General features: G+C 32.3%; 1 protein-coding gene across 1 annotated transcript in view; it reads right to left on the bottom strand.

The window, feature by feature from the left end:
* LOC129219283 (cAMP-specific 3',5'-cyclic phosphodiesterase 4C-like) overlaps window positions 1-17,147 on the bottom strand; it is a 559,626-nt gene that overhangs the window by 342,011 nt on the left and 200,468 nt on the right. Inside the window, exon 2 of the mRNA XM_054853616.1 lies at window positions 12,600-12,692. Coding sequence (XP_054709591.1) covers window positions 12,600-12,692 — 93 coding nt within the window. The remainder of the gene's footprint in view (window positions 1-12,599; window positions 12,693-17,147) is intronic.

Raw genomic sequence — 17,147 nt, 5'->3', positions numbered from 1 at the left:
ATTATCTAAGCACCAAGTTGTGCTCAATATTCTTGCTTAACCTGTCTTTTGCTGACGTAAATAGGTATGATGACTTTCCCACTTGTAAATAGGCGATAAATAGCTGCCCATGAGAGAAATATTTATGTTTCAAGTTCAGACCGAAAGTAGACATTGTTTGTTCTTGAGATCTATTTATGGTCTTTTCAAAAGCTAAACAAATCGGAAATTGAAGCCTTCCGAATGTGTTTGAAAAGTATGACGCTATTAATGGATTACGTCGCAACACAAAATTTCTCCTTTAATCTTTTCCGTCAAAATTGTTGAAATTTTGATGAAGAAACGTGTACCGTTGCATAATCTAGGTGGGTTTTAACTGTGAAAAAGAATAATTTGTGAAAGAATTTTCAACCTGATATGGTCTAGTGGCATTCCTGGTATATCCAGAAATTTTTAAACATTCAGTTGGAATGTTTACGGCTTTGTTTTTATCGACAACTGTATAGCCTTGTTCAGCAGCAACGGTCAGCACAATGTGATTATGATTTTTTTTTCAGTTGTCATTTATGGCTTATTATTCACAGTAATTGTAGCTAAGACATCGTCATAGCACTAATTTCTCTCATTGTAAATCAGTGTTACCTAAGTCGGTGATCAATCGATCAAGTGATATCACACCATAATGAATAAACAACAAATTTGAATTGAAATGCATAAATTCTTCAATGAACACTAAATACTCATTGTACATCATCTTTGGTGTAAAATCTAGATTTTGACATCAGTGTGTTTGTTTAACTCTATGGAGTAGATCTTCAATCATAAAAGTTATATAGTTTCACCGCAGAAATGATGATTGTGTTGGATATTATGTCGTCAAAATTATCTTAAACATTTGACGAATACTGTTTGTCGTCATGTCAAACCTGCATTAACAAATTTCATTTCCCAATGATTGTGTGCTATCAATAACTGCAGTTCGCGACATTTATCGTGTGTGTATTAAACACTCGACAATTAACAGTCCGCAAATATTCCCGTCTGTTCGGGAAAGTTTAACGAAAACAAATGCAAAAGGAACATTCACTTTGTTTTGGATGCACAGTTATGTTATGGATGAAGTTTTGGTCCCGATGTATTGGCTTTAATAATTATGTCCGAGATTGATGAATGTTGTGTTCTTTGTTTGCGTGGCTTCTGTAATTTTTTCGATTTTATTCAACACTGTAAATTGAATTAAGAAACGTCCGGAAAAATAATGGGCAGTGAATACGCCCAATTTCTGCCAGTGACATATCTTGGAACAAAATAGGAACTTATCCCACTAAAAGTCAGAAATCTTCCTAAAATTATCTTGAAGTCTTTCTGAAAACATTCGAAACCTCTCCGATTTGAGACAATCATTTGTCTTAAACTTTTAAAGAGAACCAAAGTAAGGTTAAAAGTAATAACTTGGCACATTTTTCGACTCACCAAGAAAGTACCAATAGCATTATCGTAACCATAGCAACTGCTAAGAAGGACTTTCAAGCACGCACAAAGAATTCTACTTGCTTGTTACTCTTGGAAAGTTACGGAATCCAGAGACACACTTCCTCCCATTGAGAGTTACATCAATCTGGAAGGAACCCGACGACGGTAGTAAAGTCATTTCGTCATTAAAATTTATTAACCTTCCTATTATTTTCCGGGAATCTTTTTGAAGAATTCAGTACTATTCCAGGCTAAAAGTCAGTTGTGTCCCTGGCTCTTCAGAAATAAGTTAGGTAAGTTGAATACAAAGCTTGACACATCTCTACTTTTCCAAGAAAGCTGCAACAATAATGCTGCATGTATGGAGAAAGGTAAAACAGTCTTGCAAGCAAGTACCACAAGTCTAACTCGCCTGAGATTGCTACAAAGCTACGGAATCCAAAGGCTCTTTCTCTCTCTCTCTGGGAGCTTAAGCAATGCATACGGATCTTAATTCACCTGAAACCGACACAATTAATAAATACGCTCAGTTAATCTTTAAACTGGGAGCTAAAAATATTTTTCTCAACAGTGAGAAGTCGGCATTCATGACGTATGTGGCAATTCAGGAAACTTTTTGACGCAGATAGTTGTTTTCCAAATAAAATTGTTCAGCACCTGTGAAATCCTTACATGTTCCACGGAAATAATCAGTGACATTTCGGATTTTTTTACAGTGCATATAAAATAGCGTGGAATATTGGTAAATAATTTTAGAATAGAGAAAAAAAGATATAGAGGAAAAAAAAAAACACAGTGTCGTTTTTGGTGGTTAAAGTGCTCTTTGTAGAAAATATTTTCGGTAAAATTTACTCGTTCACCGTTTTAAAGATGTACTGCAAGAAGCTGTACAGAAAGGTCTATTTCGTATATGGGGAAACTAAATTATGCCAGAGAGCTTCGCTGCTACTTATACATCCACTCATCGCGTTATTTCGTACATATCTCGTACCTCAGATACGACCAAATAAGGAGCTTTAATAACGTACTTCACAAAGTTTTTAATTGCTTGCACGGAACTGCAAAAGTCGACATTTATATGAGCCTTATACGATTTTAAAAGCAGTGGTGAGTATGAAACTACCCGCTGCTTATCAATTACATTATGATTTGTAGAATTTGACATTTACATTGAAAAGTTTGGCCACTATACTCTTCCTTTCTACGGCGATATCGTTGATAACCATCAATATCCGTAACATAGTATCATTGTAAATTTTAATTAACTTAAGAATAAAATTTTTGAGGCTGAATTAACTTACAGCGCCATCTATTAAGAATTTACAGAACCAAACAATCAATACACACTATTAATGTATAATAAACATTTTATTTATAATAAAAAATTATGAAAACCACCCTATCTTTTAAGTTGGACCAAATGACACATACATATGAAATTTGAGAAAAATCGGTTCAGTAGTTTCGGAATTTACCCCGAACAAACATCGTGACACGAGATTTTTATATATATAAGATATATATATATATATATATATATATATATATATATATATATATATTTGTGCGGTATAATAAAATTTCAATGAGATTAGGATTCAATTGACGAAATTATTTTTAAAACGAGTGCGAGGTAGTATCTTTCTTCAAGTGACGACATAGGCATCCCGATGTGAAGTCACTGTGACCTCCCAAAAATATCCTTATTCGGGAGATTTTGTCCGAGTACTCTGCAAAAGTTATGAATACTTGATTTATTTTGATTTCGATGAAAGATTACAATTTTTGTAAGTTTTGGGTTAGTTTCTATGTGACCCTTTTTTTTATGCGGTCCTTATCCCACCGCATTTTTTTTTTTAAAGATTTGTTGGAAAACAACCCTTTAAAGCTACGCTTGAAGTTTTGAACATTTTGTAGTGCGATTTTTATGTATGATATATTATAACTTAAATGAGCAATAAAACTGGTAGTTAATTGTGAGTAATTAAGAAATTTAAATTATTAGAGGTGAGGTTTTTGTGCTCAAATAATAGTTATTTAATTTTTAAATGAATCTATAATAAAATTTCCGAAACGTTCTTTCTTCCTATTGTCTTTTGCCAGCACTTAAGGTTTAAAACGAGATAATTTCAGTTTTCACGAAAGACCATTTTCAATTAATAAAAAAGTATTAATTTAATTAAGAGCTGGTTTAGAGGAACATGACAAAGACACGCGAGAAACTTTTTTTAAAGCTTTTGCGTTACATATATTACACACTAAACGCTTTTGCATTTAGTCTAAACGTAATTAAAAACTTTAGAAGCGAACCAAGTCCTTGATTAGTAGCTTTCCGATACATAACGTTTTCTTAGCTATGGGCAGCAAGTAAAACTCTTATCGATGTTACAAAAACAAACACGAAAGAAATAACTCCAGAATTAAAATAGCCCCGGATTTTAAAATAGAAGGGGAGATAATTAGTTTTGTGCTCTTAGGTACTATTGTGGACTACAAAACTGTATCTTTATTTTTCACCTAAGAAATTAATATTTAACTTGGTGTTTTTATATTGCATTAGTTAGAAATTTATTGATTATCTCTGTTATAATTGTGTCTTTCCCATCAAAGCAGCTCTATTGCTCATTTACAACTTAGTTTTATTTTTGAGTTGTTGTTCGCAATCTCAGTGTGTTTACGTCTTGATTGTTACCTATAATATTTAGCAGTATGAACGTGTAAATATGTAACCAACGTCTCACGATAACAAGTAACTGTCATCCAAATCACTTCTTTTATGCACCTTTTTCGTTTCTACAGTTAAAGCTCTTTAGAACGACCTTCCATTACAGCGACTCTTCATTTATAGCCGCTGATGCAGGAAGTCCCGTTTGTTATTTCACACTTTATCAGAGATTTTTATTTTTGTGAAAACCAGAAGGTACTAATCTAAGTGAATTGTTTGGCACTACGCTGAATGGCTGCGTGCGGAAAACGGTTTCAGCTGGTAAAGCGACTAAAAACTACGTTCTTGTTTTATTAAAAAATACAATTTCTGAATGAAGTGGCTACAAAAATGATAATGCGGAATATATTAAGTAATAAAAAGTGCCTTCTGACCACTTGCTACTAAATAAAATTTTGAACTTTCAAGTCTACTTTTACTTACACAGTTCTGGAAAACTCTCATTTTTTCTAATGCTTCATAAATCTGTTGCACTCAAAAGTCTAAGCTCTACTTTTCTGAAAAGTAGTACTCAATGACGCTAAAAACAAAATCCAAATTTTTAAAATTTTTGTTTTAGAAATAAATTAGGAAAAAAAAAATAAAAAAATTTCTTTATAAACGCTATACCAAAAAAAAAAAGAAAGAAAGAAAGAAAGAAAAATAAATTAATAAATAAACACAAAAATGCGAAATTGCGCACAGGTTGCCTCTCTGGCGGGCAGCTTCTCGGGCCGAGAATTTTAAATTATTCATGTAACTTATTTTTTTCCGTATTTATACACATGCTAAGTTCAAAAACTTTCTAGATTATGAAGGTGACATTTTTTTTTGTTTTGTGATGGAATGCGTCATCATATTTTGTGTTACTATTACTAACCTCTCAGAGTTTATGGTCACCAAATATTTAATTGTTTTTTTAATAACAATTTCAAATTTGCTTACACAGAAATTACTTATTTCCTTCAACAATCGTACAGCACATCATATTTTTCCACTTACTTATTTGAAAAAAAAAAAAAAATACTAAAGGTTCCATAGCTAAGAACATCTTTATATTCATAATCCCATCCATCACGCGCGTGTATTTTTGCAGTTATGCTTCCGTCACGTATGCAAAGCAATAGAGCGAAAAAGTCTGAACCCTCATTTTTAATCCTGAAGTATTCCGAGACATACCGTTAATGAGCTCACAGTGGCTTTGGAAGGAGCACAAAGAGTTCTGGCAAAAAGCCAGCATTAGTTGCATCTCTCCATACATCGTTGGAAGCAGGGAAAATGTAAACAAACCTCCGCTTTGCGTGGAGGAAGAAAAATAATTCAGTAACTGGCTCCCAGAAAGAAGGAAATACCTGGAATGATCAAATCCTGCCTTAGCTACGGAAATCAATCGGAGAGGAATTATCTAGAATGGCATATTATCCAACTTATCTATTTTAGAATTCACAGCACACACGCTGTTTTTGTAGATTGTACGATGACAGAAGCTAAGTTAAGAGGTATTGTACTGGAAACAGTAGCGTTACTAGGGGTTGGCAGGAGTGGCTCCCACCAGGGGCGCAGCAGCCAGGGGGTCGGTATTTCAACTGATTAAAAAAATAAAATTCAAGAGGGTTTTTTTTTCCTTGATCATAGAATTTGAAAAAAGGCTCAAAAAAAAAAAAAAAAAAAAAAACTCTCAAGAAAAAGAACTAGTGACAAAAAAAAAAAAAAAACTCTGAAGAAAAAGAGTTAGTGACACATACATAACATCTTCTGAGAAGGAACATTGGGCAATGGGCATCATTGAATGCAATTATAAAAAAGAAAATAAGAAAAAAATTACAATGCTGCCTCCTATTTGTCGAATCAACTAATCAAAATGGTAAAAAAAAAAATTTTTTTTGGAGGTCACAATGACGCCAGGGGTAGTTCGGCAGGGTCGCTAGACCCCATAGTTACGCTAATAACTGGAAAGTGAAATATAAACATTAGTTCTAGTTTCTATTTCTTTCTTCAATTGATATTCAACCGAAGTATGGTAATTCCGTAACTGGCTCCCAGAAGAAAGGAAATACTTGGAGTGATCAAATCTTTTCTTAGCCTAAAAAATCAATTTGAAAGGAATTTTCTGGAAAGCCATATTATCGAACTTATCTCTTTATAATTCACAGCACCAACAGTTTTTTAGATTGTAGGAAGATATTAAATAAGCTGAGAGGTCTTGTACAGGACAATGAACTGTGTCTGTTTATTTACCTGATTCAAATTCAGATTTCATTAAAGAACTGGATGCCAGAAGAGAGGAAATACCTGGAATCATCAAATCCTTTTTTAACCATGGAAATCAATTGAAGAGGAATTGTCTGGAATGCCGTATTATCGAACTTATCTCTTTTAGATTTCACTGCACATGCACATGTAGGGTTCACATGTCTTTAAGAATGTAGGGTGACATTTAATGAATTAAGGGGTCTCGTACTGGAGAGTAAAATATTTACATGATGTCCACTTTCTGCTTCTTTCATCAATTCAAATTCAATCAAACATTCTGGAGAAGTATGAACTAAAGGCATACTCAAGTGTAAACAATTTCACTGTTTCATTTATCTGTCGTACTCTGCTCAAAAATATGCTCATCTGCTCATCTCTGAAAAAAATTGTGTTGAAATCAATTTCTCTGAAACTCAAATCTGCAGTCAAAATATTTAAAGTATTGTATTCATTAATTCATATAAATTTTGAACTGTAGTGATTCTACTCCATTCAACCTTGTTTATCATACTACAAAATTGGTTTTCAGTAATTTTCAGATTAATACTTCACTGAAAAACTAAAGTCATCTACTGAAAACTAAGCAATCTATCAACACAGGCAAACTAACGAATGGCGAGTAAATTTGTTACCCGAGTGGCACTTGGGCAAATAGGAAAAGACGTGGTGTCCTACCGATGTTTGGACAAATATTTAATAGTTAAAAAAAATCATTTTTTATCCTTCCGCCTTTGCCTAAAAAAGCAGTGCAAAATTTGTGTTTGTACAAACTTTGAAATTATTTATTTTTGGCATTCAAGTATAATTCCCCAAGTACTTAAAACGTGTTTGAGAAATTACTACAGTAAGTTAGAGCCTTCAGTTCGTTTTTGTTTTCATGGCATCAATCAATTTTTCAGTCCGTGGTTCTCGACAAATACTTTGCCATTAAGGACTGGGGTATGGCGTTAGATTAGGAGGTCAAGAGCTAAAAAATAAACTATTTTTATGAGAATCATTTACTGTTTCTTTTTTGAACAGAAATTACTGGATAACTATGAAACAAAGGCATATTTTCCCTTTTAAAGTAAAATCAATCATCTTTTTAAGCCGCTTTTATCTAATACAGCATAAACTATTTTGTATATTATGTTTGAGTATTTATGGTATCTTTGTAACTTTTAAGATTAATCCTCAAAAGGCGCTTGACAAACTATGAGGTAAGTTAAAATTTCTGATTAGATTTTTGCTGGTTAAAAAAAAAAAAAAAAAAAAACTGCACTTCAGGAGTTGAATCTGTACATTTAATGTGGTAGTTATGAGTTTGTAAAGTAGTTTTACATGTCTCAATAATATTTAAATGGTGTAAATTGACAGAACCATAAAAGTAAAGTTTTAAAATTATTAGCGTGAGAAAGTTCGCTTTCAAAAAAAAAAAAAAAAAAAAAAAAAAAAAAAAAAAAAAAAAAAAAACGAGCTCAAATTTTTATCAAACGTAGAAAATTTACAACTTTTGAAGTAAAGTGAAGTATTATCTTTTTTAAAAATTCAAATGCATGTAAGAACCTTTAAGAATTAAATATTTTAATGCGTCAATAATAAGCCTTCTTTTGCAAAGAATCAAGTGAAAGAACATTCCTTTTGAATTTATTATTAACTAGTGCCACCCGCACGGCTTCGCCCGTAATAGAAAAATTAAAGGTCTTTTGGTTCGCCTGTATATTTACAAATAATGTATGGTGAATTTCCTCGCCAATTGGCTTGTACCGACGTTACAATTCCACGTTATGATAATTTCGTATCTCGCCAATTGGCTTGTGCCCATGTTATGGTTCCACGTTATGATAATTTCGTAATTTATGATAGTTTTTTTCTTAAAATAGGAATAGAAAAAGAACCACATCGAATTTTCGAAAAATCGCTTCGAGGTGCACACCCCCATGCTACATACTAACTTTGTGCCAAATTTCATGAAAATCGGCCGAACGGTTTAGGCGCTATGCGCGTCACAGACATCCAGACATCCTCCGGACAGAGAGACTTTCAGCTTTATTATCAGTAAAGATTTTATTTTTCATCATTTCGATTTAGTTTATGTAAATCACATTTTCAACGAGTTCATCCATCTTCTGCCCAGTGCATATCTTACCGAATAAAATAAAATCAAAAAGCGATAAAAGTAGCATGAAATATATATTACAGTGGTAAAAAATTGAGTATGAAAAAAAAAAATGCGTTAGCTTTTCTCATTTTTTGAAAAGAGAAAAAAATGCACAAGTTACATTTTTCTGGTACTGATGCTTTACAAAAAGTTTTTCTACATAATTTTCTAAATGGAAAAAAAAATACTCTACTTATATTTATGTATTTATTTGAGAATCTGTAGGTTAAAAAAATAATATATAGCTAGAAAGTCCTTTTAAGTTTCAATCGCAAATTCTAGATATCAGTCGAAGGGTACACCAAAGAGAATTTGAAATTCAGGTCTTTGCTCAAACTACTGTTTATTTATTTTGCTATAAATAAATGCAAGAGAGGGAAAGCATCACGGGAGTAAGGAAACAGAGAGAGCCAAATGACTCCTAGTACTCAAGGACTTAAACAAAGCAGTAATTCAAAAGCTGTTTCAAGATTGAAAAGCTAGTGCAATGAATTTTAGTGTTTGAAGCCATGTTTCTTAGTATATAAAGTCCTTCATTAAAGTTTATTCAAGACAGATTTGTGGTGAAAAAAAAATGTATGTTTTTAATTGTATACTTGATTTTACAGAAAGTTATGATTTATACACAAGGATTAAAAATTTAATATGTTTCGAGTTTCGAACGTTCGAAGGCTGTTTTTCAATTTCAATTGCTTACTCTAAGTAAACCAAGTATTTTTATATAAACCTCCATGAACCACCTTTTATAAAAATGTTTTTGAGTTGAATAAAATGATCGGAAAATTACTTCTGACCAGACACGCATAATTAACAGGGCTGAGGATTCAAGAGAAAAAAGGCCAGCTCCGACAAATGACTAACTCCGGCTCCTGCAATTTCAAAGTCTCCGGCTCCTATTCCTTTACTCAAATATCAGTCCCTCTCCACCTCCATAGCTCTTGCAGATATGTAGACTCAAAGGGAAAATGACGAACTTCGACTCCGACTCCTACTCCCGGAATTTTAAAGTCTCCATCTCCATTACCTTTAATTAGTTTGACAGACTCGACGACTCCGACTCCACAGACTCCTCTAATAATCGCTAGTTAAAATTTGTTTCAACTTCACGTTTGACTCCTTGAGTCAATGATATGTTGTACAAAACTCACAAAAAAAGGGGGATACTATACATAATACTAGACATTTTTTCTCAAGTCATGCAGACATTTTAAAATCAATTGTTGTACGTCTGAACTGAGAAACACGTTTAATGTTCTTCAATTGGCAAAACGCACTGAGACAATCTAAAATACTACCTTTCAGCTGTGACATTTCTACAGCTGAAAACTTGATACTTTGATGATATTGTTTGAAATAAAGTCTTTTAAATTTGCTTTGATCAATCTTTCTCTAAAGTGAAAATTCACTGACAATTGCTTTTCTTTGTAGAACACTGAAAATACTGTTTTTTCTTCCTAACTACTTGCTGAATAAATTCCTTCCGTTGGACTTTGTTTTTAACTTTGATTGCTTTACTGTATCAATAAGAGGAAACAGATAGTATGTTTTACGGTGCATTTTTTGTTTTTAAAATTGTAACATGAATAAGGACAAGTAGAAAAGTTAAAGTAACTTTCGTTAAAGATTGATTAAGAACGGCTTTTAGAGAGAATGAGAATCTTCATTTTGGAAAGTTTTTGTCCGAAAAGAACGTGACTGGTCCATTTAATTCAGAGTACTGATTATGAATTCCTTCAACAGATAAGTAATTAAGAGACACCGTGATATATTGCTAATGCACTTGCTTTGAATTTATGTGACTCTAAGATATATGTAAAGAGAAAATAGTATTATTGAAGTCGTATGTTTTCAAACTTCAGAATGGGGTATATTTCGCAAAAGTGCACAGGAAATTTTAAAGTTTTTTTCAAGTTCCCTTCCTCTCTACGCAGCGATGAAGAATATAGTGAAAACATCATAATTAATAACAAATAGCCAAAAGATGAGAGAGTTTGTTTTTAGTTTCTTTTAATCAGTAGTTAGTTAAGTTTACCGTCTTTAGCGATAAAACCTTGACTTATACCAATTACTGACCTTTCTTCAATATCCTTGCAGGTATACTTTGTTATTTTTTTAATTGCTACCGTTGTAGAAATTATATAAGTGTGTGTGTGTGCGTGTTTTTTTTAAATTATTATTATTACTTATAGTTATCAATATTATATGTATATTTGAGGTTTTAAATTTTTCCACAAGACTGAATGGAATAAATACTACCATTTATTACTATCAGTATTTTAATGAAAATGTTTAAATTCCCTCTTAAAACAGGACATTAAAAGTATTGATACAAAAGTTCTTCTGTTTTTGTAGGGTTTATTCATTTGTAAGTTGCGCAGTATTTGTTCAAGAAGGTTTTTTATATTCGATAAATTGGTGTCGATGTTTTCAACATAGGATAAATTAGTTTGACTACCCATGATATGGATAGGAGAACATCCTGTTTATAAGCGGAAATGAGCCCATCTATTATATTGGAGGGACGCCAGTTTGCCCAATTTAAAGAAAAAATGGATCAAAATAAATGAAACACGCGATTCAAAATATTTTTCTGCTTTTCTTTTTTCCTGTTTAAGACTCTTCAGAGAAAATTGTCTTAGCTGGCACCTTGACAATATCACAACAGACGTGGTCCAGAGAGTAAGTGTTCTATGTTAAAATCCATTGATAACATCTTTATTATGTATTAAGTTCATTTCTCTTGCTAGTTAAAATTTTGCAGTAATCTTGGAAATGTTTATTAGAAGCGAAACAAACATTTAATTAAGTAACATTTTAAACGCTTTACAACATTTCAATGCCAGGCACCAAAATTTTAGAAGCTTTAGCTAATTACAACACCACTACATTAGTAAAGGCTATTACTGTTTACATTGTTACTTGCTATATCTTGAGGCGGAAGTGAAATTAGTGTTATATTCTAAGATTTATCTTGAGAAATTAGAGTTATTCCCTAAAGATTTTTTTATGAGAAAAGTTAGTGATTTAAAGCATGAATAATGTTTGTTTTTTAAAAAAATAATTTATATATTTATTGCTGCTTCAAGAAACATGTTAAGTTTACGTGTTCTAATTACTACGTGCGATTTTTTGTTTTCTCAAAACAAAGCACTTGAATTTACCCATTTTCTAAAACTACTTTTCAGTTTCCTACTTTTCAGTAAAGAGAAAAATAAAAGAAAACTGCTTAGAATTGAAGATGGGGGGGGGGGCATTCTACTGCAGATGGCATTCTGAATGGAATAATGTATTAAAAAATGTATGATAAAATAGACATAGTTATCTTATTTTATTTATTTATATAATTATTTATATAAGAACAATGGGTAGTTTCAGTACAATATAAACATAAGCTTCCTGTTTATATAATATATTTTGCATTTTATGCCACTATCACTTAGGGCTTAGTATCTAACAAAATAAATGCAGGACCTCGATAACTTTTATAACATATTTTAAGGTTAAAATAGCCTAACGTCTCTCTAAACGTAAAAAAAAGTGATGTGAAATTGAAAAAGGAATGCAGGAACTCAGCTCTCATGAGCTTCCATGCAAATTAAGCGGTGCTATTGCTTATAAGCAACACATCTTAATTTATATGGCTGCGACTTTGAAAAATATACATAAAAGCATAAAACTGGATCCAGTCTGAGCTAAAGTTGACTAAATACAGGTGTGCTTGAAGAATAAAAAAGAACTAACAGTGTTAAATTACACAAATTGCAGATTATTGCAGACACATATTTTGGGGTTACAAGGAACCCCCTTAGCAATGAATAATAAGTGAGCTTATAAGTCTTTTCACATATTTTGCTTTGAAAAAGGGATTCCTTAAAACCCCAAAACACGTCTCTGCAGCAATATGTAATAAGTGCAATTGTTGTTATTATTTTTTCTTTTAAATTCAATTTGTTTTACTTCGCTTTAACGAGAATTTGGGAATACATTAATAGTGCATGACACAATGAAACAAAAAAGAATTGAGTAGAAAATATACGCATGTAATCTCACCTTTCAGGACTGGAGCAGTGATTGATTTCAGGAGGAGTTGTTGCTGGTTTCTCAAGAGCTGCCACGAGAACTTTCACTTTCGGCCACCTGGCCCTTTCAAAAAGAAACGTTTTGTTGAAAAAACAAATGAAACCCACTAATGAAAGAGGACCATCTTCGCTTTTGCAGTTTCCTTGCTTGAATTAATCAGCATGAAATTTCCCACTTGCGTGCCGCGACGTAGTTAAGTTGAAAATTGCTATATTTTTAGATCTATTAGCGACAGTTTAATACTGAATAAAACTTTTAAGAAAATGAGGAAAAGAAAAAAAATCATTTTATACGACATTCGAAGTTACTTTTAAAACTGCAGCCATATGTAGATTTTTTCTTCAGACTAAACTTCCGCTAAATTTGCAATTTTCATTAGTTTTTTTTTTTTTTTTTTTGCCTTTTACCCAGTGGGCAAAAAAATAAATAAATAAATAAATAAACGTTTTCATCATTTACACACGAAATATTTAATGTTTTGCTTTGCAAGTATTCATTAAAAGGAACCAAGTTTAACATTTCCACAAAAATTATATTTGTTTATTCAAAACGTTTGAAATTTCTTTGAAAATAAACTAAACACATCTAATAAAGAACACAAAATAAAAAGTGAAATAGAGCGTTATCGATAAAAAAGCATTTTGGACACGAGGAATGAATCTGTAAATATTTTACATAGTTTTCAAGGGTGGGTGCAGAAGAGGGATGGTCTTTAGGTACGTCATATCTAAAAAATTCAATCCATTGAATAATCAATGCAGCAGAAAACAAATAAAAACTCTCTTTTTAGTCATTTTCGTTAACAATCATATGTCAATTACGTCTCCCACCCTGTTCTCCAGACCCTTGTTTGGATGTAAAAATTTAAAGAAAGTTTTTAAAAAAATAATAAAATGTAAGCAAAACCATTTAAAGTCAATATTTTTGCAATTCTTCAGTTTCCAGCAAATTTTGAAAATTGCGTTTTGAGAAAAATCCTTAGATGATGGCAAAAAAATTAACGTCATTTCCGGATTCAGTGCTAAAATTACATGAGAGTCAGCTAATGAAATTTAAGAAATATTATGATCTATCTAGTTACCCAGCTAAAAATAATCTTCAGAAAATCCGCAGAAAAAATTTTTTTTGAAGTATTTTTCAAGATTTCTGCAGATTTTTAGACGACAAGCAAAATCTGCTTTTTGTCTTCAAAATAATCTGCAGAAAATCCACACAAAAAAGTTTTCTTTTTAGCCTTCTTTTCATATTCTGCAGATTTTTTAAAGGTAAAAAAAATCTGCAAATTTTCTTCAATTAGATCTACAGAAAATCTACACAAAAAATTCTCTTACAGTTTTCTCTAAATAGTTCGCACGTTTGTAGATATTTTATGGTCACCAAAAAGAAACCTGTATTTCAATTCAAATTATTTCTTAAAGTTTTATTACAGCATAAAAGTTTTTCACACTTTAAATTTTTTAATATTTTTTTTTTCAGTTTTTAGAAAATTAAACACATTTCTTTGTTTCTTTTATTAAAATCAGTAATAAATTACTTAAACTTTCCCCCCAAGAACTTTGATTTATATTTTGATAACTAAAATTGAAATTTAAAAGCATTTCAACACGTTTGAAACATTACCAAATAAAAAATGTCTGTTTATTGTATTATACAAATAATATGACATGAAAATCAATTTTAATATAAGTGCATGATTCAAATCAAATAAAAGTGAAATTACAATACATTTTTTTTTGAAAACAAAACGATATTGAATAACGCAAGTTATTATTGTCCGTTTTTCAGCAGTTGAGACTTGGCCACGCCCCCAACACGTGGTATCGGAAGATTCTATATGCGTCTTTTGGGGATGAGGATTCAGACCAACACTGAGAAAGGTTGCCAGTTGGCCATCGTTATCGCGCTGGAAGAAGACGAGTGTTCTATAATTTTCTAAGAAATTACCTCCCACCTTCTTTCCCGAAAAAAAAGGTGTGCTACTAAGACAATTGTTCGACTTAAAAGTATTTTAAGATTTGCAGTGTATTTCTATACGTTTAGGGTTAATTTATCATTGATTTTGCAGAGGAAATCCTAAACTTTCTGTTTTTCACACTAACTAAACATTTTCTGCAAACACAGTGAACAGTTACAGGTGAAATTGGAACGAAAATGTTTCATTCTATTATGCTGAAACTTTCACAGAACTCAAACGTGGGTTTTTCACGAATTTATTAATCTCTGATTGCATTTTGTTAACTTTGTTGGTCAACCATTTCTCACCTTATTTTCGATCCATTTTTCTTCTTTAAAGCGTTTTTTTAAGTATTACACAGTAGTTTGGGATAAATGAACTACCTTTGCAATATTTCGAACTGTTTTACTTCGAATATGATAAAGAATTAATACATTTTCGAATTGCGTTTGTTGTTACTTTGCGAACTCGAGCCATTTTGAAAATAATACGTAGAATTTGTGAAGTAAACAAGCAAAAATTAATACCAAACGATTTTTTAACTATCACTGCATTGAAAAAATAATAATTAAAATAGAAAACGACAGACGACAACTTTAATTTCAAATTTTTCTGAAAATATTTCTCTGTCACCTCATTTTTGGCCCATTTCAAACAGTCAATATTTTGTAAAAAATGTTGGGTTGATAAAATCATGTACTACTATGAAGAAGTACTGAACTACTATTTCAATTTCTAGGCACTTCATTTTTAACCACACACATTTAAAGCGTACGAACAATTTTGGAAGCCACAGTAGGTAAGTTGCACTCTGTGTGACACATTTCAATATTTTAGTGCTATTTTTTTTTCAATGTGGCTTTTATTCTTCAGAAATGAAAAAAGGAACAAAAAAAAAAAATAAATAAAATAAATAAAAACTTTTCACATGCCAGTATGGTTATCTACAGAATAATTGAATAAGTGCCTGAAACAACGTTTTATGTTACTGTTTTGACCTATTTATTTTTGTAAATACGAAAAAATATATGTTTTTTTTTTTTCCCAAGTTTTTTCGATTACTCTAAAAGTAATTCAGTTCTTCCAGTACTTTTACGGAAGAGCGGAGATGGGGATTTATTTTTTATTATATTTTACGGAGTGGGGATCATAAAATAAGCAAAAGTTTGTTGCCCGTATTCTAATACAGCTCCGAACAAGGACAGATACAAGGGAGGGGCGATGGGGGCGATCCCCACTTCCTTGAGTCGAGATGCAGAACTCTTCCACGGCATATTTTTGATACTGAAGTTGAAAATTGTTTTAGCCTATCTTCAATGGTTTTACAAAGCTTTTGCAGTCTGGAAAATGAAATTGTTGCACATATCTTAACACTTTAATGATAGGGATCCGAACTTTACACAGGAAGTATTTCAAAGTTCCAAAAGCTCAATTTTAGACGATTTTAGTGATATTAAATAGGGTTATAGGGTTTAAGGGCTCTTTTCAGGAAAGTTTCGAAAATTGAAGTCCCCTCCCCCCCCAAAAAAAGAGAGAAACTATTATGGGACACCTTTGATGCCGCTAAGGTAAGGGATGGGGTTTGGTACACTCCTTCGCAATTTTGCAGAAAAGGAAGTCCCCCCCCCCCGCCAAAATAACTGAAATGAGACAATCTTTTATGGTGTTTGGAAGGGGGGCGGAGGTTTGCAAATTTATAAAATGGTAAGGGTGTGAAATCAATTGCCCCCCTCCTTGAATAGTTTCTGTATCCGTCGTTGACTCTGAATGTAAAAGGCGTAATTTTTAGCAAGAAACGTTGCTATAGTCAACCTATTCAGTTGTTCAACATATCGCACATTGCCCCCCCCCCCCCCCGCACCATTTAGGTGCGCTAACTTTGCGATTTTTGTGTCGAGAAAGAGCATTAAATTTAGATTTTAAATCAATAGACGGTACGGTTTTCCCAAATTTTGAATTTTGTCGCTTTCCCTGCTGGGGTGCAATATGATTCTTTGCTAAAAACATGCATGATCATAAAAATATTGTGACTAGCGCTATCCAGAGGGGAAGGGGGGAGCCAGTCTTTTCCCTTAAAACAATAGGGAAGTTTTCGATTTTTCAATTTTATTTTTATATGATAGAGTAACATGTATGAACGTCATAGGTGAAAAAATTTTTGCGATACGATAAGTAGTTTTTTTTTAATTAATTTTTAAAGTTCAAGCGCCTGTGACGTCAGATGGCATAGGAAGTGACGTTCGATAGGAGAGAAACGCTAGCGAACCGGTTCCCATGTCATGGGAGAAATCGAAGAACGTGCATTCGACTTCGAAGATGAAACGTAAAAGGCTTATCTCCTCGCGTTTCTGGAACATTAAACCTCTCATCCTCTCGGAAATATTCGAATTTCACCATTGATATTATTTGAGGAAGATTATTTAGATTGTGCTTTAACGAATCCGGCCTCCATAGTGTGTTCAAAAGGATTATTGAATTTCTAAAAAATAAAAATATCAGCGCGCTCAAAATGTCCCTAGCGAAAACAAGGGATCTTCGGCGGAAGGCTGCCCATTCGCGCCCTG

The sequence above is a fragment of the Uloborus diversus genome, chromosome 3, assembly GCF_026930045.1.
Source record: "Uloborus diversus isolate 005 chromosome 3, Udiv.v.3.1, whole genome shotgun sequence".
In the NCBI taxonomy this organism is placed as follows: domain Eukaryota; kingdom Metazoa; phylum Arthropoda; class Arachnida; order Araneae; family Uloboridae; genus Uloborus; species Uloborus diversus.
Note: the sequence above shows the minus strand (reverse complement) of the source record. Positions and strands in the feature narration are given on the sequence as shown.